Consider the following 22,593-nt stretch of genomic DNA (forward strand, 5'->3'; position numbering starts at 1 on the left):
AGAGCAAGAATATGGGCCCCTGATATTTTATTTTTCTTCTGCTGCTTAGCTATTCTTTATTTTGGCTCATACATATTAACAGATGACAGTAAGAATAATAAAGCATTTGACACCTGCACTGCCTCACAAAGGAAACCTCCTGCCAAACAGGTGTTATTTGCACTATTATGCTAGCTGCCATTGGAAATTTTTCATTGACTGGCACCTATGGCCAAGAGTTGACTTTTCGTGAGTAGTTACCCTCCTCTCTAAATTGGTGGCCATGAATGCAGAGGCCATGTCTGAATGTGAACTGTGATTGTTGAGGACAGTAATGCTAGCTGAATGAGCCTCTTCATGTTGAGTGTCTGCATCTGGGAATGGACAGATGTGAAACCTCCTCTAAAGAGGATTCAGCCTGAAAAAATAAAGAAATGCTTCTTTGGCCATCCAAAATCAGGTGTGCTGGTGTATGCTGGTGGGAAGCAAGAACTAATGTACTCTCCAGGCCCTTAGGGTTCTCAGTGATATCCCTACAGAACAAGCAAAGCACAAACTAGTGCAACAGGTCATCCCAGCTTAGCAGTCTGAATGTCTTAAAATGGCAGCAGAACCAGAAACTTTCTAATGGGTTTACTTTTATACAACTACACCAGATACACACTTTATATGGCTGAATTACTGTACTGATGCCTTTTCTCTCAGGTGTCCCACATTCTGAAAGACACCATGCATGTAATTAGGTTTTCAGTGCATGCCCTGTCACATCTCCTCATTCTCCTGCCTTTGGTCCTCCCTTCTGAACAATCTTTATTCCCACCTTGGAGACTTAACTCCTGCTCACCTTTCAACCATCCTACCCTGCCCCACCTTCAAGGATCTGACTTTACCATTGTCATAGCAAAAATGTCTGGACCTGGGTCCAAAAGGCCCCTTCAGCCACTCATCACTAGTGAGTCCATGACACACCTTTTCTCTACTAATTTTTATGGTGTCCTCTACTAACTACTCTGGGTACTCTGTGCTCCCCTGGGACCCAACTCTACTACCCCAGCCAGATCCCCCATTCACCTACATAAGTTGCTGCTGTCTTCTCCTATCACCACTAGGATGCTAGACCTGTTCTTTTCCCATTCTTCTGAGGAGGCTGGTAGGTAAGGGGAACTCAAACACCATTAAATAGATCTAGAAGTGAAGCTGACCTTGAACAAAAGTAGATGAACTAGAGTAGGCCACTTCCCAGCTAACCTCCTTATTTGAATGAAAATACTGTATGTAGTACTAAGTTGTAACAGTAGAATATGGATTAAAATTCATTACAGTCCTTGAGACTGGCTACTGAGGCCACCATTTTCCAGCAAAATGGAAGGATTCTGCCTTCATTCTCTCTCTCCGCTTGCCCTTCAGGTACATGAACAGTGCTTTGCAATCACAACGATTTGTCACACCACCTTTCTGAATCTTGTATTCTATCTGATCTGGCCTTTTCCAGCTGGAATAAGCTTTTTGGGGGCAGAGCATAGGGTCTAAAGAAAACTGTAACACACGGTTGTTACTTCCCCCAGAGCGAACAGTAACAATAATTCCCTCCTGCTTGGAGTATGTTTAACTTTGCTTTTGTAGTTTATACATGACACAGTATGACAACTTCTAGCCCAACTCTGGCTAGCATAGGGTTTACAATTTCCTTGGTACGTTGCCACTTTTAGCTTTATTTATTCTTTTGTCATCCGAACTAAAACCGCAACATGAAATCTCAGCTCCTAGTTCATCCTTTTATTACAGCTGTCTTTTGTGCCTTCAGGCGATATTTTAGTTGATAATGAATAAGGGAATAAATGCAGCTGTGTTTTCAAACCCCACAAACAGGGGATTTGCCAAACCAGGAAGACAAATACCTCTGCCGCTGTGGTCTACCATGGCTGATGTCCTGAATTTACATAGAGGGTGAATGTTCAAAAGCCTTTTTTTATTATTATTAGGAAAATTTAAAAATGACTGCTTGTAAAGCAAGGCCAAGAAAAATGTAGGTTTGACCTTTTTAGTTTTTAGTTGTGGAATGTGATGACAGTTGATACCCATCATTATTTTAAATGTTCCTCCCTTGAGCCTTCTTAGTTACAGTAGGATTCGCAATGAGGCTTCAGCAAGATTTTACAACCTTTTCTTTTAATAATAAGTTAAAGAAATAGACACCTCTGCAGCCTTTTCTTTTAATAACTTAGAGAAATAGAGGATAAATTTAGAATGCTTTCAAAAGCTGGTATGTTTTCTCAGCAACATGAGAACATCAAAAATAATTGTTCACTGGGTTTGTATAGAATTGCATTTACTAAAACTGAAATGTGGTGGGGTCCTTGAAGGTTCCTGTTCATTGCATTTAGAAAAATTCCCCCATTTGTGCCCTTTTTATTTTAAGTACATGTGTTTCAGTCTTTCTTGCAGCCTCTCCACAGAAAGGTGGTCATATATTTTGCCCAATAAGTAACCACTCAACATGATAAAATCTGTGGCTCTGGATTTTAAAGAGGTAGTTCAGTGATGGGCAGGATTCCAATGTTTCAAAGGTTCTATTCAGATAAGCACCCAAACATTTAGATGCTTCTGCAAACCTTATCCAGTCTCCTTGGATTTGCAAAGTTGGACTGGAAATATCAAAAGAACAGCCTTTCTTGAGGGATTTTGGCATTTTTGGTCCCAACCCAAAAGTGCAGGCATGGGAAAACTTAATAATAATGAGAGAAGTAAAGTTTTCCAGATCTTCTGAAACACAGAGAGGGTTGAGTTTGAGCAAAGGTTTGGGTTGACTGTTGCCTTATCTTTACCAATTTGCTCATCAATAGTTTAGATCACTGCTTCTTTTTCCCAGCCATCCCAACATGGCCCTACTGAACACCCACTTTCCTCCCCATTAGGTCATGATTGGTGGGCCTGATCTCCACTGCGTTGCACCTTGTGTTTGGTCATTTACACGTGTGCAAAGTGTGCCAAATCATAATGATAGCATTTTACCCCCACTTTGCACAGACGTAAGTGATTGCACAAGACGGCAAGACAGTGGAGAATCAGGCCTCCTGTGACTTGCATAAATAGATTTTTCAATTTGATTTGGTTGATTTTTTTTAAGCATTCATGCAAATCACTATGAACATATCTTAAAAACTGGAGCCTTGTCTATGAAATTCATTAAAGGCCTCAAAAAACCTTCAGAATCCTAAACATTCCATTATAATCTACCTGATGACTTGCAAGGGACAATAATTTGAGAGCTGCTTTGATGCAACCTAATCCTGATCTAAACTCAGTCTGGGCCTGTTCCCATTGAAGTCAAAGGCAAAGTTACCAATTACTTCAATGGAGAAGTATCAGGCTCAATATGTTGCCAATTGTATGCTGAATATGCCACACAATGAAAAATATACAGCCTCTGATGTTGGTGGATTATTCCTTTTTACTATCTCAGTCACACATTTAAGGCAAAGTTCCATAATTTCTGCTTCAGGCTGTGGATTTAGCTAATTAATATAAAACTGGCACCTGATCCAGATTCATGATTTAGACAGAGTACTGTCCTGTCTCCAGAGTTCTACTGCTCTGTAATGCTGCCCAACCAGCTATATGAACTCATTTTGTACTAGTAGTCTCCATAGGCTTTTGCTTAATTTTAGCTATTTCAACTACAGCATGCCTTTGATGAGGTCATCAACTTGAAAAGAATTGCTGTAATATGGGGTCGTTCTAATTAACCCTACAGTCATGTGATTTGGTTTAGCAAATGACAAAGTAGAATTTCAAAACCCATGTTTTAATTTTTTTAATCTTGAACTTTGCTATGAAATCCCATGCACAAATATTCAACAGGAAACCCACTAGTAAAATTTAGGTCAGGTGTAAGTCAAGGAATAATTGCTTAGAATTTTCTGAGTTTCTTTATAAATTCTATGTATGTATAATATTACCCAGATATGGTTCTTTTTATGGAGAGAAGATCAGAATTTTGTCAAAGCATTATGCACAATTGCCCTGATTCAACAAAACACATAAGCACGTGTTTAGCTCTAAGCACGTTACTATCACGTTGATTTCAAGGGACTACTAAAATGCTTGAAGTTAACCACATGCTTATTGTTTTGGAGCATCAGGGCCATTTTTGACATAACTATCTAGAAATTTTAGATTTCTAAAATCTAAATCTAATTTTAGATTTCTAAAATGGCTCCCTTTGGACCTTAATCTAGTCTCTATTCAGGTTCTGAGGTAACTTTCTTTGTTAGCAGGTTTTCCCATTGCTGTGTACTTCAGGGTTTCTCACTCATAAGCAGCTGTCAGAGACAAGTTGCTGGACTAGATGGACAACTATTTTGTCCCAGTATGGGATTTCCTATGTTTCCTGTCACTGCAGTAAATGAGCACCTGTAATTTGTTTCTGGCAATACTCTTCCAATGTAGAAGATTCTTTTAGTGCACTTCAAATGTTGTCAAACCTGTGACATGCTGAACACTCTCAGTTTCTGTTGACTTCAGTAGGAGGTGAAGGTGCTCAGCACCTTTCTGGATGCACTCAGCATCCTGCAGGATCAGGCCAAAGTTTGGGATGGTTCCATTCAGGTAAACTTCAAAAAAGGCCAAATCTTGACAAATTTGGAAATCATTATTGGGCAGAACTTGTCAGGGAAGTTCAGCAGCAGCTCCTCAAGGGTGATCAGCTTCTTCCTAACCCGTATTAGCCAGTGCTCTTTAGAGGAGGGGAAAGATTTACTCTTCCCTCTTCTCCACAGCAGGTGCTCTTTGGAAAGTAGCCCAGAGGCCTAGTGGGAATATATCTATAGCATAACTACTGTGTCATCAGATGCTCTTGTCTCCTCATGCCTCTCTGCAGTGGCAGAAGACAGTTGGCTTGACATAGTAGTCTATCCGCAAACTCTATTCTTCAAATTTAGCAACACTCTGAGCTTGAGCTCAGAGTATCAGCCATCCTGTGTAGACATGTCTCAGTCTTACATAACTGGCTGCTTTTAAATTTAAAAAAAAAATTCTCTGCAACAAACCAACGGATTTTTTAATTGAAGAAAGGGGAGGAAAAGCTGTTGGAACAAATAGATGTCTAATTTGGATCCTAAAGAGGTGTCCTTTGCTGATATTTTAGGAGATAATAAAGAAATGTTTTCATTTCCTCTGTTTCACGTACATCTGCTCCAGATGGAAAATTTAAAAAAAATGTATTTCTTTCACCAAAGTGTTTGAAACCTTAAGAAAATGACCTATGCAATTATGTATTTAACTTATTGTCAAATTATCCACAAATCCACCCAAGATGATTTGTGGAATTCAGCCCTATTGTAATGGTCTAGTTTGAACATTAATATGTGACATAATAAAGGCCCTTGAAGTAATAGAAGATTACACATTTTTAAAAATATTACCTCTAATCCATATATTAATGAGATGTGTACAAATAAGAATTAATTATAGTTAATCAGGAGCATAAAGACACACAGATGAAAGTGATAGTCCACTGAGCAAGTTAATCACTTCATCAAAGTTGGGCCTCCTACAAGATGAAATCTAAATAGCATCCTGTAATGTTCTGCATTGGAGGTGGCTACTTTCAAAAAGTACCTTTCACTAGGTCTATTAAATGTCATTACAATGATGTCCTGTGGTAGCCCTTCTGGGAGATGTGAATAGAGTGCAGACGTGCTTTTGGCATATGTATGACATTGTGTGCTTTGAGAGCTACTGTAACTCAATGTGTAGACCTATATATACAGTTTGGCCCGCTGAGTGCTCCAGGAGTTTTGAGCTACCTTTCGGTATTGTTTTTTTTCCCCAGAAAGGTGAGTTGCTTTTCATTGCTCCATATGACCTTTCTTCCTCTCCCCCACAATCTTGTCTGTTGTCTTCGTTTAGTTATGTGGAATTGTGGGTAGGGGGAAAGTGAAGAGGATGTATTCCTGGGGTTTAATGATAGGATTTGGGTACGTGCTGAAACTGTATCTCAGTATAACCCATATTATTCATCATGTGCTTTGTTAGCATGTTGGCCACATTTGCAGTGTTATGTTACATTAACTTTTTGTAGCAATATTTTAACTCTCCACATACATTTGCACGTGCACACACATATCAAGTGCAAATTTCTCCTCCTTCAGTTTTCTTTAAGTTGCTGCACTATGATTATTTGCAGGTTTATTCCAGAACCCTGGTCTCCATGCAGTACTACTTGTGGTCGTGGCATTCAGGTGCGAGATGTGAAGTGCCGTGTTCTTCTCACATTTACTCAGACTGAAATGGATCTGCCTGATGAGGAATGTGAAGACCCCAAACCAGCAACAGAACGAATATGCCACCAGCCGTCCTGCGACAGTGATCCTGTCCCATACACCCCAGAATTTTCACGTGCGGAAGATAGCAGTTTGATTTATGATTGGGAATACATTGGTTTTACTCCATGTTCAGCCACATGTGTTGGAGGTAATTTAAACATGTTTTCATCTATGGTGTTTAAATTTGACATTGTCAAATAACTGTTTGATATTATTCCAAATTAGTTACCATTGGCATTTAAAAAAAATTCTGAACTTCTAACTTGTGTTAATTCTTTTTACCTTTGACGATAGCATCTAAATGTCCCTTGCTTCCACATGCCTCACAAGGTAGTAATAGAGATAAAATTGGTTTTCTATAAATCTTTGAATGAGAAACTGGGCTGTATTCAGTCAACCAAGTTACGGAAAGTTTCTGTCAATGTTGATGCAGCAGTTAGTCTTGTATTATCGAAAGATAAGTTACAAGGAATCACTTCAGACTATCAGCTGGTTTATGGGTTTAGATAAATGAAAATATATGTGACAAATCAATGACAAATATGCCTAAATGTTCATTTTTCTCCAAGGAATTTATATGTGCAGTTTCTGAACTAAAATGTGCATATTAACTATTCACTGTCTTCAAAATGCTGCCATTTTTTATGGTACTGTAGACCTGTGGTATGGTAGCACAGGGAGACATCTCTCCAGAAATGGCTGAGATGGAACTCAAATAGGATGTTGTTTAGGATTTGGTCCAGCGTATCCTTCTGTAGGAAGTCTGTGCCATACATCTGTCTGCAAGTAGGCACATTCCTCCTTTAGATGTAATCTAATCTCTCTGAAGTACATATTGCTAGACAATGTTGCTAGTGTTGCTACTATGTACTGTACTTTGGAACTGGCCGTAGAAGTGAGTTATGAAGTGCGAAGTGGAAGCAGTGGAATTGTGAACACACCTGTATGTGACAGGAATGATGACATCAATGGGAAGTGAAGACAGTTGTACCCACAGAAGAAATATAATAAGTAGAAAAGGGCTGAGCAGCAACAGTTTGGAAGTCAAGAGCCAATCTGGAGCTCATAGAAAGTGGCCTCCTTTGTAGTGGTCACCATCTGGAAGTTTGAAGACAGGAGAAGTTGGAAAAGATGCCCAGATAACTATCAGCATGATGGTAAGTGACCAATATAAAAGCCTCCCTTAACATTTAACATTCTTGTTTTATTGATGGCATTGATCTTTAATAATGACAATGTACCTGATCATGAAAAGTGTTGCTTTCTGCCATTCCTCACTTGTTTCATTGGGCATTACAGGAACTTAGCCCCAGGAGGATATGAGTTATATGTATGTATGATTTGTTCGCAGTTTTGACAATGACTATTGTGATTGATTGTTATATCTATCTGCTTTAAAAAATTGACAAAATATTTAAAAACAATAAAGGAAATGGTATTTTAAATTAGCAACAAGGCTTTCACTAGCTATAAGTTTTTTCAGTTCTCTTGATTTTACTATCTACATTTAATTTTGTAAGATTTAGTCATTTTATCTCCATCTTTAATCCATTTTACCAATACTTCTGGAGGACTTCTCAACTCACCTGTTTTCAAAAGGTGTTGAATTCTCTCTGGTAGTTTTGAATTTTGAGCATAGAACGGGGGACACATAAGCCAGATTTTCAAAAACAGCCTCTCAAATTTTAACTGATATCATATATATGCCTTGTAAGTGTAAAAACTTACATGTGAAAAATTGTACCTGCAAGTTGACGATTAAATTTCAGAGGCTGTGTTGAGGCCCATAATTTCATATACGAGAAGCAAAAAGCGTTTTTTTTAAATGGCTAATAATCAGAATCAGAATCAAGGCCTGATTCTGCTCCTGTTATAGCCAAATGGGAGTTTGGACATTGACTTCATTGAGAACAGTATTGGTCCTTTGTGATTTAAAGAGGCAGTTCAACCAAACATTTGCCTCTGGATATACATGAATTGAAACTACTTCTTCAGCATGTAATGCAGAACGTTTGAAATGAAGAGACTTTTCATACGTGTTCTTGAGACTTCTGTAGAATCTATAGCACAACATGTCTAGATGTTCTTCATAAGTGCTACTCCTAGGAAATGTGGGAAGTTTTGAGACTATTTGATCAAAGTTGAACAGCAATACCTTTGCTGTTATGCTAGTTAGATAATCATGACTTTGTTCTCCTATCAATGCTGTTCATCTAGCTGCCTTAGCAGACACTTTCAAACAGACTAAAAATTACCTGTGGATAAATTGTTTTAAGAAACCAGACTTCTCTTCTGTTTCCAACTGATTGCAGTGTACTAACTAATGATCTCACAATGTCTGTTTTTTTTCCATTGTGTAGTTCAAAGGGCCTGATCAATTTCAGCTCAGTTTTAAATCCGTATCTCATTTCAGTAAGATTAACTTTTTAGTTATAAGGAAAGAAATATAACATTTTAAGATAGGAATATCAAAATTTAATGTGAAGTATGAGAGCTTCTGTGTCTCTAACATGCATATATCTATCAAGGGCTTTTAAAATACCTTCCTTAAGATTTCTATATTTGGAACTTTTCGCTCAGTTTCTTAATGCCCACTTTTCCCTGACCGAGAGGAGGCCTGCTCAGTCTAAACAAGCTGCAGATTTTATTGTCACTATGTCATATATTGCTTGAGCAAGGAATGAATCTGTGTTGCAAGGCTTGTCATTTTTATTATACCTTACCCCCAAATCCGCATGTGGACTATGCATAAGACTCCGTGTTTGTCACTGAGGTCACAGAAGTCATGGATTCTGTGACTTTCTGTGATTTCTGTAGCGGCTGGTGTGCCTGGCCCAGGGGCCACCTGAGCAGCTCAGGCAGCCCCTGGGCCAGGCACACCAGCTACTGCTGGTGCAATCTCGCTCCCCCCTCGCCCTCCAGCAGCAGGAGTTCGGGTGTCGGGGGGCTCAGGGCTGGGGGTTGGACTGTGGGGTGGCACTTACCTAGGCCGGGCTTCCTGGAAAGGCGACAGGAACTCCCTTCCCTCAGCTCCTAGCTCCATGTGCTGCCTCTGCCAGCAGGCACCGCCCCCATAGTTCCCATTGGCTGCAGTTCCCAGCTAATGGGAACTGCAGAACCAGGGCTTGGGGTAGAACAGAGGCAGCACATGGAGCTCAGGAGCCGGGTAGGGAGCCTGTCCCAGCCCTGCCAACCCTCCCCCACGAGCATCCAGGGCACCCATCCAGGCTGGCCCCCTCCCCGAGCACCTGCAGAACCACCATCCCCCGAGCACCCATGGAGCCCCCGGGCCGTCCCCCTGAGCCACCACCCACCCCCAAGTTTTAGTTAGGGGTATATAGTAAAAGCCATGGACACGTCATGGGCAGTGAATTTTTGTTTACTGCCTGTGACTTTTACTCAAAATAACTGTGACTAAAACATAACCTTAACTATGCATTCAGTGTAAACTCCCTCAGCCCCTCCTAAAAAGAGGTAAAAATGCACGTAGTAACATTCTTTTTTATTAGAAATATGGAGAAAGACCTGTCTTCCATTCATTATCCAACAGCTTCTTTCTCTTCAAATTAATTATTTTAGCCAGGCTTTTTATTGTGTTAGACTGTATGCACTCTGAGGAACAGACCTTCTTTTGGTCTCTCTTTGTACAGCACCTAACACAATGGGTCCTGATCTATTGACTAGAGCTCCTACACGCTATAGTAATACAAGTAATAATAATTATAATAGTGCTGTTGACAAGAACTCTTTAGTTATTCTTTATGATTATTCTGCACTGCATCTATATAAACCATTACGGCCCATGATGCAGCAGCATTTTGGGTGTCATAAAAGTTACTGCCTTCTGACCATTAGCCTATGTTATGTCTCTTATCAGAATTATTACTTCTGTGGTCAGTCTTTCTATGAAGGCAAGTAAGAGTTCTTCCATGTTAATTAATTATGAAGTAGGCATCATTTTAAAGATTCCTAGTGAGAGAGAAATTTCCAGAAATGTGAAGAATTGTCTATATTTCATTTAGTACCTGAAGAAAGTCCACACACCACAAAAATGATGGGTCAAATCTCAAGGACTTTGCTCATATGAGCCATTAATCAGCCCAACTCGCATTGATTTATTTAGGGTTTGGCTTGAGTAAAAATTGTGTGGGGAACTCCAGGTTTTGCCTCATTTGTCCAAAGAAAGGGTAAGTGTTTTTTTCACTGTTTGAAGAACTATGGCCCTGATGCAAGCACATGGGACGTATGCATAAGATTGATATTCATGATACTGTCTGCAAGAAATAATGCCAGTACTTGTAACATTCCTGGTTATGAGATTTTTTTTTTTTTTGTTTTAAATCTGCAGTATTTCTTCAGTCTTTATGTCAATTAGTTAATGAATATGCAGTATTCTAAATAGATTCTCTCTATTTCAAAATTATACAGTCTAATTTTAAAAACAGATTTCTTTACCTACTTTCCTAATAATGCTTTTGATTATAAAAGAAAAATTGCCAGTCCAATGTACTTGTCATTATTAATGCTCTGAATACGTCTTTGCATTTCTTTCTACTTGGACAATAGGAATGAGTTAACTCTATTTCACTTTCAGTAATTACCAGTTTCATTTTAAGATTCCTAGAGCTGCAATATTTGGGTTTCAAACATGGAAGGGGAATGTGTGTTTATCAACTGTTTTCACTGGATTTCATTTTAAATTGTGGGAAAGTTTCTTTTAGTTGAAGGTTCTACAAAAGCTTGCTTGCACAAAAAAATTGGACCATATTTAACTCAATCCCTTTAAAAGATGCCATCAGCTTAAGAATCCCGCTTGTCTCTTAAATTGTTGTACCTAACATCTAAGAAAGGTGAAAGAGACTGGAGAAATACCTCTACTTGTACTTTTGGAATTTGTTAGCACTTTTCATATAGTTGACAGGTTTCAGAGTAACAGCCGTGTTAGTCTGTATTCGCAAAAAGAAAAGGAGTACTTGTGGCACCTTAGAGACTAACCAATTTATTTGAGCATGAGCTTTCGTGAGCTAAGTGAGCTGTAGCTCACGAAAGCTCATGCTCAAATAAATTGGTTAGTCTCTAAGGTGCCACAAGTACTCCTTTTCTTTTTTCATATAGTTGATTTCACTGTTTGTGCTTTAGCTGTGTGGACCTTTCACATAGTAACAGGGGATAGAAAAACATAGAGGGACAGACTTTGAACCTCTATACAACTGAACATCCATTCTGGAGCCAAGCCCCCAAAATCATGAGATTGGTTTAAAAATCATAAGATTTAAAAAAAACAACCAACAAACAAAAACAAACAATAAATGTGCAACTCTTTTTCTTTGCTTTCTGGATTTTGTGATGTTAGGGTACACTTAGGTTACATTTTCAAGCTTTTCTCTCTAATCCTGAGGGCTAGAAATTATTATTTTATGAAACATGAGATTCTTACAAAATCACAGGACTCCAGGCACTGGGGCTTTAAGTAAAGCACCAAGTATTACAGGACTCACAATAAAATGATGTGTCTTGGCAATACTGTGGTGTTCTTGCTGGTGAGCAGTTACTCCCATGAGTAGTCCTGTTGGCTTTTTGAGAAAAACTGTTCACCATTGAGTGGTCGATTTACAATCTGTTCCTTAACAGAGGGAAATATGACTGTACATCTACAAAAATTGGCAGAGAGACTCAGGCATGTGTAATATATGAAATTTCTTCTAACTCACTTTTTAATTGACAATTGACGACAATTTCTCTTTAAGTTGACAGCAAGGCAAAAGTAATCTGAAATAAGTAAACTTTTTTTTTCCTTTTCTAGGTGTAAGGTTGAGTGAAGAGACCATCCTTCTACCATTTACATTTAGCATCTTCTGTCCTAACTCTTTACTGTTTTCCCTTTCTAGAGTAAAAGTAAAGTACACATTTTGCAAACACTCTGATCTTTAAACACAACTTTGTGCTCTGTATATTTCTTCCCACAGCTGTCAAAAACTGTGAGTTTGTGAGGGTTGTGTGCTCAGTTAAAATAGAAAATATTCTGTTGCACTGATTAGTAGAAAAATTACTGATAGTACATCAAAATACTGTAAACATACTTAGTGCTTTATTGAGATCTGCCTGAGTAACTTATCTAATACTTTTTTTTTGGGGGGGGGGGTGTAAATGTTCTACTATGTTAGCATCACAAGGCAAGAACTTCACACATATGACACTGTGTTTGTTTGCCTGAAGATTTTATCACTATTATGGTATGCAAGATGCTTCCCAAACCCTGCAATATAAGAAGTTTTGTCACTGATTCACATTACAAGTCAATATTAAATTGTGGTGGCAAACAAATTTATAATTAAGATCAATCTCTTACACATTTTATAAGTAAATTATAAGGAAATGCTGCATCAATGGAGCGTAACTGTTTATTGGAAAGCACCATAGATCTGAAAAACAAGTCTGTTTTTGTACAAACTTTTTACAATATCTGTTCTGTTATACCTTAAAACACCAGAACACTATAGCTTTTATTTTCTTATTTTCTTAAAGCATTTGGAGTAGAGAATTGCAGCAGTCTGTGGTACTCTGATGAGTGAAATGAAAGACATCTCATACACCGACCAAACCAAGGTGGCATGTCACAGCCAAAAGAAAAGAAAAGGTGTGACATGCCTTTTTTTCCCCCTGGATATACTCACCACAACATTGTAATATAAACTGCTGATGAGAGAAATGCTGACTTGCAGAGGGCTCAATATAGGAATCTCTTATCATATCACCCTCTGTGTGTGAAGTTTAGAAAATATTATACAGCATAACCCATTGCAAAATAGCTCTTTTGGTTATCAGCTTTGACTGTTTTTTGTTTTTGCACAAACATGAATGTTTCCATTCCAATCCCTGTAAAAGAGATGTAATTTAAATCTGTTCTAAGGGCAAAATTTGGCCTAAAATTTAAAAAAAAAAGGGGTGGGGGGAACAGAACGGTGGGAATAATTAAGAAAATGTAGATAATAGGACAGGAAATATCATGTTGCCTCTATATAAATCCATGGTGTGCCCACATCTTGAATACTGTGTGCAGATGTGGTCGCCCCATCTGAAAAAAGATATACTGGAATTGGAAAAGGTTCAGAAAAGGGCAACAAAAATGATTAGGGGTATAGAACAGCTTCCATTTGAGGAGAGATTAATAAAACTGGGACTTTTCAGCTTGGAAAAGAGACGGCTAAGGGGAGATATGATTGAGGTCTATAAAATCATGGCTGGTGTAGAGAAAGTAGATAAGGAAGTGTTGTTTACTACTTCTCATAACACAAGAATTAGGGGTCACCAAATGAAATGAATAGGCAGCAAGTTTAAAACAAATAAAAGGAAATATTTCTTCACACAACACACAGTCAACCTGTGGAACTCCTTGCCAGAGGATGTTGTGAAGGTCAAGACGATAACAAGGTTCAAAAAAGAACTAGATAAATTCATGGAGGATAGGTCCATCAATGGGTATTAGCCAGGATGGGTAGGAATGGTGTCCCTAACCTCTGTTTGCCAGAATCTGGAAATGAGCAATAGGGGATGGATCACTTGATGATTACCTGTTCTGTTCATTCCCTCTCGGGGACCTGGCACTGGCCACTGTCGGAAGACAGGATATTGGGCTAGATGGACCTTTGGTCTGACCCAGTAGGGTCATTCTTATGTTCTCATGTTATGTTCTAAAATAACAACTAAGAAGCCAATTTTGTCTTGCTAGCCAGAACAAGGCACTTGAAGCAGAAACAAACCCTTAACACTATCCTCAGTGAAGGCCTGGGCCTTGCAACTGGATGAATGATAAATATATGTTTCAGTGCTCATCTGATAACCTCTTCCAGAGCTATACCTCAGCAAAACTGTACATCTGGATCTTTATTTCTGAATTGTACATTACAAGCAACATATTTCTTATTCAAGGAAACTGAAGGAAACCAAAATGTTTGAATAAATACTTCTGAAGGCGCATCCATCATTTAGGAGGTGCTGCAGTATCCATGGTTCCCTGGTTTTTAGTCTCGGGGATAGAACCTTGGAGTTCTGTAAAACTTGTGTGTAGTGATTTGCTTTGATTCTGCATTTTCACCCTTGGATCATGTTGTACGGACATTTGATGTAAAGGATATAATCCAGTCCCTAGTGTGAAAGAACATTTTATTAAATGTATGTGTTGCTGGTAACGCAATTTTCAACACTTAATGACTTTTATTTAATAGAAGTGACTAGGCGGTCAGTTATGCACAAGGTCAGTGCTCCTGTTACATAAAAACTCAGCACTGTGCAGACATAGTCAAAACAATTACACAGCAAAGGCTTCCTGGAATGAACATGAGCCCCAAAAGGGATTAAGATGGATCCCAGTGAAAGCCCAAAAGAAAGCTAGAGTCCATAGTGTTGTATACATCCACTCCTGCTACACGTATGGTTTGTATTATGCTTGAAATTGTTACATTGGTACCTGTATCATCACAATGAAGACTTGCAGCCTTGGTCTTGAAAGAATAAATATGCTGGATTGTATCAAGATAATTCATAGATGTGGGCAATATTGGTTTGTGATAGGAATTGCCAGTGTTCAAGAATGGATTGTACTAGCTCTTGACAGAGAGACAATTACCATAATGATTAACAGAGTAAATTCAAATGCTGGGCACCTGCTACTAAATTATAATAATGAAGAAAAATATGTCTTCTGGCTAAAGTGCATGAGGCAGCTCAGTTTGTTCTTCTACATACCATTATGATGGTCACTGGCTATACAAGTGCAAAGTCTGAGATGATAGTGGCAGATGGAAGCATTTCAGAGCACATTAAAATCATTTGTAACTCTCACTAGGAAAGAAAAAGACCAGTTATTACCTGAAAGTCATAAAACATGCACCACTAACCTTAGGCAGAAAATTTTCCAACACAGAATATTTCATGGAGTCAGTTGAAATCAAACGGATTATTAAATAACCAACAAGTGTTAAGAAACAATTAATGGTGTACGAATTTATCTAGAAGCAAGGGTATTTATAACCTAGTGGTAGTTAGATAAAACAGAAAAACCTGTGATGTTTTAATGTACCATACATAAATAACAAGAGGAATTCCAGTTAGAAAGACAAACATATTAGAAACCTTTCACGCTTTTAGACATAAGACAAATAATATAACCTACTATGGAAAACACATTTGTAGCCCTAGGAGATCTCTTGGGGGGAAAGTAAATTTAGAAGGAAGGAAGCAGATTCTCTGAACTGTGACCATGTTACCTGTTGTGTATTACATTAGCCATTTTCACATGGTACCAACAAAAGTGCATGTTAGAGTGCATTTCAGTGCTGTGCTGTTCAATAAGTCAATGATAATGACTGTTGTTTTTATTGCATAGATACAGAAGATTTCCAAAGCACTTCACTAAGTTTTGTGTCCTTTATTTCTACGTGCATTTCGCCATTAAGTGAATAGGGTTTGCACACTGAAGACATAATACTGCCTTGCAGAATAACGGTATATGTGAAATGGAATACACCATGCAATTTTGAAATAAACGATGAAGCTAACTAATTGACAAGTGTTCACCGAGTTGTGTTGATCTAAACCAGACTTATCGGACTTCATTTTTTCTGACTGATAAAACTTTAATTATTAATATTCTTTCATGTCTCAGCATAACTATAATTATAGCTACACTTTGGAGAGAAGCTGAGGGAAAACCTGTGTCAGGGAATGCTGTATACACTGGGTCTAGACCCTTAGCTGGAGCTGAGGATCCATTGGCTTTAAGGGAGCTACATCAGTGTCCATCGGCTGAGGATCTGGCCCAGCGGGTATCTCTACATGCTGAGTCAGCCATTGCCTTGGCTGTAGTTTAGAAAGATTTATGTAATTTTTGTCTCTTCAAATACTTAGCTCTTTGAAATCCCATTTAAATCAGTAGGAATAAAACAGCATTCTGCTCCTATGGGGTGACTCCAGCTCTATGAAAAGGCATTTATTATATACTGACTGCCAACCAAATCACTCTAATTGCCTTGGGGTAGCACGATTAAATAGAGAGAGCTTTCCAAAAATCAGTGTCATCGGGGTGCCAGTCATGGTTTCTTGTTTTCTGGGTGTTACAGTGAGAAAGACAAAATTTGTCACCAATTTTCTGTTTTTCTGAGGGGCACAATGACAAACTGGCACCTATAAATATTGCTTATTTGTATCCACTCAAAGAGCTGATTTGAATCTAGAAAAGAAATCCTAAATTGGGGCATTGCTGCCTGTGAATAAGAAATCCCAGAAATGTTGCACTGTAACTCGGTTTTTAATTTAAAAAACGTCTTCTGACTTTCAAACATATTCTAAAATATTTCCAGTGCTTTTATGAGTCAGATTGTTAATTTTAAACTTGCCATCTAATTTGGCATCCAGAATGAGTTCAGGTTGAGACTGGGGGTAAGAAAGAAGAGGTTATTAAAATTGTTCATCTGTCCATAGAGCATCTCGTGTGTGTTTTTATTTTTAAATCCAGGGATACAAGAAGCCATTGCAGTGTGCCTGCATGTGCTGACAAAACAAGCTGTCAACGACACCCTGTGTGACAATGCCATGCGACCACCAGCAATGACTCGCACTTGCAACATGAAACTGTGCCCACCAAGGTACGCTGTAATAATGAAATCACATTGTGGAAAAGAAATGGTTAATACGACTTAAATAACCATACATTGTCTACTGACTTTCTCAGACAAGGATCAGGCTTAGGGTTGCCAAGTGTCTGTTTTTTGACCGGAATGCCCTGTTGAAAAGGGATCCTGGTGGCTCCAGTCAGCATTGCCAACCACGATGTTAAAAGTCTGGAAGCAGCAGCATGTCCTCCCTGCAGCTCCTAGATGTAGGGGCAGCGAGGGAGCTCCACACACTGCCCTCACCCCAAAGCGCTGCCCCCACCCCAAGCACCTCTGTGCACTGCCCCTGGGAAACATGGCCAATGGGAGCTGCGGAGGCGGCGCCTGCGGACCGGGCAGTGCACCGAGCTGCCTGGCTATGCCTCCACATAGGAGCTGGAGGGGGGACATGCCACTGCTTCCGGGAGTAAGCACCTCCTGGAGCCTGCACTCTTGACCTTCTCCCACGCCCCATTCCTGAACCCCCTGCCTCAGCCCTGCTCCCTCCTCCCACCCTCCGAACCTGTTGGTCCCAGCCCAGAGCACCCTCCTGTGTCCCAAACCCCTCATCACCATCACCATCCCAGAGCCCGCACCCCCAGCCGCTCCGGCTCTCACCCCCCAACACACCCTAACCCCAACCCTCTGCCCCAGCCCTGATCCCCCTCTCGCCCACTATCTTCAGACAACGCGACAAGTGAAAAAGCCACATTTTCTCAGTGAAAACAGCACAATACCCAAGAATAATAGTATATTACCAAATAAATTGCTCTTCATTTTTGTGGGGGGGGGGGGAATAAAAATTTGATGCAAAGACACAGTGTTTCACTTTTCTTGAAACTAGCTACATCCTCACTTACATGGACTGACTGTTTACTCTTTCACTTGCAGAAATTAATAACCCAAATGAAATCCTCTTGTAGATTGAATGTTATACTCCTGTTATGGAATGCTCTTTTCAGGAGCCATATAATACTTTCAGTTTCATTTCTTTAACTAATCTGAGTTAGTCTTCTGAGGGAATACTGTGGGAAGAACAAAAGATAGTCTTATTCCTTGAAAATAAGTGTGTGTGCAAAATCTATAAATGTGGTTCCTTATCTATTTACTATTTATTGCTAAAGTAGATCTGTGTGTTGGATTATTTTTCTTATCTTCAAACAGTACAATTTATTGTTTGGAAAATATAGCCATCTCAGAAAGGCAGGGCAGGATTTAACAAATACATCAGCTGCAGAGCCTTTTTTATTCACCTAAGAAAACAGAATGAAGATATCATATACTGTGATGTAATTTTTTAGCTTCACAATGCAGAGGTCTTTGTGGAAACCACTTTTATACAACGCTCTTCAACAGACCTTGCATTAACCCTTCTGAGAGATTCCTTTTCCCAAGAGCCCAGTGTTAAATAGTAATTGCATAGAGTTAAAGGGCGTAGCCTTAGTTCAGAAAGTGATATATGTTTTGTGAAGGAAACTCTGATCTCCCCTTTTAATTGTAAAATATAATTAAACTATCAAAAACTTAGAATATTGCATTCAGTGAGAAAATTATGGTTCAGAGGAAAAGGTCAAAGCCAAAAAACAATAAGTTGTTTACAGAGACTTTCTCCTGCAAAACATGTGGATTGAAAGTTAACAGGAGCAGGATGTTTGATAGAAAATGTATACAAATGTAATAAAAATGTAATAGATATAAGAAAAGTCCCCTTAAACCATATAAATGTCAGCATGAAGCTAACAGGAACTGATTATCGTATGAGGAATGTTCTAAATGTGAATTCTGGAACCACATAACATTTATTTGGATTAGCTCTTTACGACTTTAGTATTTATAGTAAATAAAATACATATTTTCCTTACATTCAAGCTTATAAATGTAATTCATATTTTTTATGGCAAATGTAGATGATAGTCTAACCCTCGCAATATAAATATGCCTTTGCTTCTGCTTTGTTTTGCTCTGTATGGGTATCATTTGTGTCCGGATAATCCCTCCCCAATACCCCATTCTTCTGCATTGTTTAATTAGAGTGAATTTTTTTGCCGATGTGTTTTTGGCACAGGTGGGAAACTGGCCCTTGGAGACAGTGTTCTGCTACTTGTGGAGTTGGGATTCAGACAAGAGATGTGTACTGCCAGCAACCTGAGGGACCCATTGTTACTCATGAAGACTGCAATGATGAAAAGCCTCATGTTTTACAAGCCTGTAACCAGATTGACTGTCCCCCTGCTTGGCATGTTGAAGAATGGCAGCAGGTACAACAGATTATGGAAATGGTTTAGTTGTAAGCATTTTTCTTCTGGTTAGTTTCCTAATGTGCTCTAATTAGAGTAACCTGGAAGGTCACTCAGAAGTTTGTGATTGTTCAGGGTTTCAGCTGACATCAAACTTATTACACTCGTAGTCTCCATTCTTCACTTCACTTCTGGGTGAAATTCAAGGTGCTAGTTAACATCTTGGAAGTCCAAAAAGGCCTAGATCCCAGTTAGTCCAGAGCTCACCTCTCTCCCCATACCCCACAAGTGAGATCACCTGCATTTGGAAGCAATACTTAACTTACCTGTCCCAAAGGTGCAGCTTCCCAAGCTCATGCCAGATATGCACCTGAGCCTTAACTTGGCCAGTTCAAATGTAAAGTGTACATCTTTTTCTAGGCTTTCCACTAAGTACTTGCATTGCAGTTGTCTGGCACTGAGCTCATTCGTTAGGTTTTCCTGGCTCACGGCCCATTCACTAAATCAGTGCTACCAGGAGCATATGCTGCTTGGTTTTTGGAAAATGCTGCTCACTTTTTAATCTAAACCAGTAGTGTTCAAAGAAAACATGGTGATAGCTGCCTTAAAAATGCCTGTATAAAATAACAGTATAAATGAGTGAAGACAGGTGTGCATGCGGCTAGGCTTTCCACATTCTTATCTTCGTTGTAGTGTTCCCGTACCTGTGGCGGAGGGACTCAGAGTCGCAAAGTTCACTGTAAGCAGTTGTTGACAGATGGAAGCTTCCTGAAACTTTCTGATGAGATCTGCCAGGAGCCTAGATTGGCTGCTCGTAAATTGTGTGCCAAAGTTGATTGTCCCCCTCAGCTAGTTGTAGGGGAATGGTCCAAGGTGAGTGGTCCAGAGTAAGAGTTCACCAAACCTCCCAATACAAAGGGAACTCAAGGGAATTCTAGCTGGGAGACTACCAGATAATCATTAAAGTACATAGAGTAGCGTGGACTCCAGAGGGAATGCAATTAGGCAAAAGGCCCTACCCACCCAAAGCAGTTCCTGCAGTTGTGGGGAGGAAGGAGGTAGAGCATTTCAAGAGGCCTGCTACAACAGATCCAGGTGCACCCGGGCCCAAAACATAGCTCCCTACCTGAGACCCAACTAACTGTAGCCCCTTTCTGCACTCATGTTTAAACTGAAAAACAAGAGGCCATAATGCTTCTTGTTTGTTTCCAGTATGGTTGCGTCGGGTTGGAGCATGTTTAGCTTCCAACCACTCAGATTTACTCCCTAGTTGAATTTCTGAAAGGCACAATAGTGCATTGAATGCTATTTTTCTCCCTCTCCTTTAATCCAAGCCTCCAGTCTCCTCCTAAAAAAGATCCACTAAAAGGCATAAATATAGTGTGACAAAGTTCCTGCTCTACCTTGGTGGGTCTTGCGCTTATTGGCAGATTTGCTCACCTTGGAGTTTCACGGCAGCCCTCAGCTTGGCTGTTTTTCTGAATTCACAGTCCAGGTCGACTCCTCCTGTGTCTGACAAGGAGTTGGGAGGATTTGGGGGGAACCCGGGCCCGCCCTCTACTCTGGGTTCCAGCCCAGGGCCCTGTGGAATGCAGCTGTCTAGAGTGCCTCCTGGAACAGCTGGGCGACAACTACAACTCCCTGGGCTACTTCCCCATGGCTTCCTCCCAACACCTTCTTTATCCTCACCATAGGACCTTTCTCCTGGTGTCTGATAATGCTTGTACACCTCAGTCCTCCAACAGTCCGCGTTCTCACTCTCAGCTCCTGGTGCCTCTTGCTCCCAGCTCCTCACACGCACACCACAAACTGAAGTGAGCTCCTTTTTAAAACCCAGGTGTCCTGATTAGCCTGCCTTAATTGATTCCAGCAGCTTCTTGATTGGCTGCAGGTGTTCTAATCAGCCTGTCTTAATTGTCTCCAGAAGGTTTCTGATTGTTCTTGAACCTTCCCTGTTACCTTACCCAGGGAAAAGGGACCTACTTAGCCTGGGGCTAATATATCTGCCTTCTATTACGCTCCTGTAGCCATCCGGCCCGACCCTGTCACAATAGTTAAAGATTACAATTAAAATCCTGTTCAAATGTAATATGAACATGCAGAGTGACTTGAGAGACTTGGCCCAGGCAATTTAGAACTTGCTGAATTCTACATCTGAGAATAACAAGTCTCATTCTGCATTACGTCCACAGTGGGACCATAAGAAATACTGTCATTTTCCTATCATTGTTTCTGAGCTGTTTGGTGGAAAGGGTTAGTCACTTTATATTCATATTGACTTAAAGCCCGGAGAGCACTTAGAGCTTTGGAGAGCATGGGGATCCATCTGAAACAGCATCCTTTAAAGAATTCACTTTAAAAGTAGCATGTATGAGACACGACACAAAATTCACTCTGACTACATCCTTCCTTTCACAGTGCTCTCTAAGCTGTGGTGCTGGAATCCAGAGAAGGAAACTTGCCTGCCAAAAGCTAACAGCAAAGGGCCAAAATGTCACATTAAATGTATCAATGTGTAGCAGTCTCCCTACTTCCTCACTTGTAAGGTCCTGTCACGTGAATGACTGTAACAGTAAGTGTATTACTTTACCTAGTGCCCTGCTGATTTGACATGATCAAGAAAAACCTGTGTATGTGCTGCTAAATTAATTCATTTCTCTATCCTTGCTACATTTCATAACGTTACTGATCTGAGAGCAACTTAGGCATTGTGATCACAAGACCAACAATAATAGGATTATTTTAATTTTATGAAATTTATACCTTCTCAGCCCAAAGCAATGGTTCCAGTTTAAATTTTTTTTAAATGTAATATACGAATACATGTTAAGGGGTTGGTTTTTTGGTCTCTCTATGTACTTAAATATATTTGGCCTGATTCTTATTTACCCTTTGCACCATTCTGATGGTATAAAGGTGCCTTTGAGTGGGTATAAATTATTTGTATACCTGCTATAGAGCCCATTTACACTGCCAGAGCAGTAAAAGGGGGCCTTGGTGTAAATGAGAATTGGGCCCAATGTGTATCTGTTCAGTGTGTGTTCTTAGAACACTGGGCGTTACACTCCCGTCAATGCTGTTAAAAGTTACAAAACTCCCGTTCCAGTGGCAGGTGCAGAAATAATTTCTATCAGTGCCTAAGGGAGTGTGAAACCTATTCCCTTTGGCTTCACAAGGTGTTTTGCAGGCACAGTCGTAGCAGGAGTAGATACCTTTTAAAAAAATACAACATTTGGCTCATTACTTCTAGAAATGTTCCCAGAAAAATGCATGTTTTGTAATTTGAGCATGATCTTGTCATGATAATGATTGTAATTGTGCCAACAGCTCATGCAAAATAGCAAGGTAGACTACTGTGTTAACTGCACATGTAAAATAGCCAGGTAGACGTCTCTTTTAGGT

At 39.7% G+C, this 22,593-nt stretch overlaps 1 protein-coding gene across 7 annotated transcripts in view; it reads left to right on the plus strand.

Annotated features, from left to right (window-relative positions):
- ADAMTSL3 (ADAMTS like 3) overlaps positions 1–22,593 on the plus strand; it is a 279,320-nt gene that overhangs the window by 213,600 nt on the left and 43,127 nt on the right. For 4 of the 7 annotated variants that reach the window (XM_073304072.1, XM_073304073.1, XM_073304071.1 and 1 more), the window contains exons 16-20: positions 6,167–6,453; positions 16,819–16,948; positions 19,020–19,212; positions 19,885–20,064; positions 21,610–21,763. In XM_073304072.1, the coding sequence (XP_073160173.1) occupies positions 6,167–6,453; positions 16,819–16,948; positions 19,020–19,212; positions 19,885–20,064; positions 21,610–21,763 (944 nt within the window). Of the gene's footprint in view, positions 1–6,166; positions 6,454–7,259; positions 7,707–12,830; positions 12,933–16,818; positions 16,949–19,019; positions 19,213–19,884; positions 20,065–21,609; positions 21,764–22,593 lie in introns of those variants that run through there. The other 3 variants (XM_073304074.1, XM_073304076.1, XM_073304075.1) reach the window with 3 other exon arrangements.

Source organism: Lepidochelys kempii, chromosome 10, assembly GCF_965140265.1.
Source record: "Lepidochelys kempii isolate rLepKem1 chromosome 10, rLepKem1.hap2, whole genome shotgun sequence".
NCBI classification, from domain to species: Eukaryota; Metazoa; Chordata; order Testudines; family Cheloniidae; genus Lepidochelys; species Lepidochelys kempii.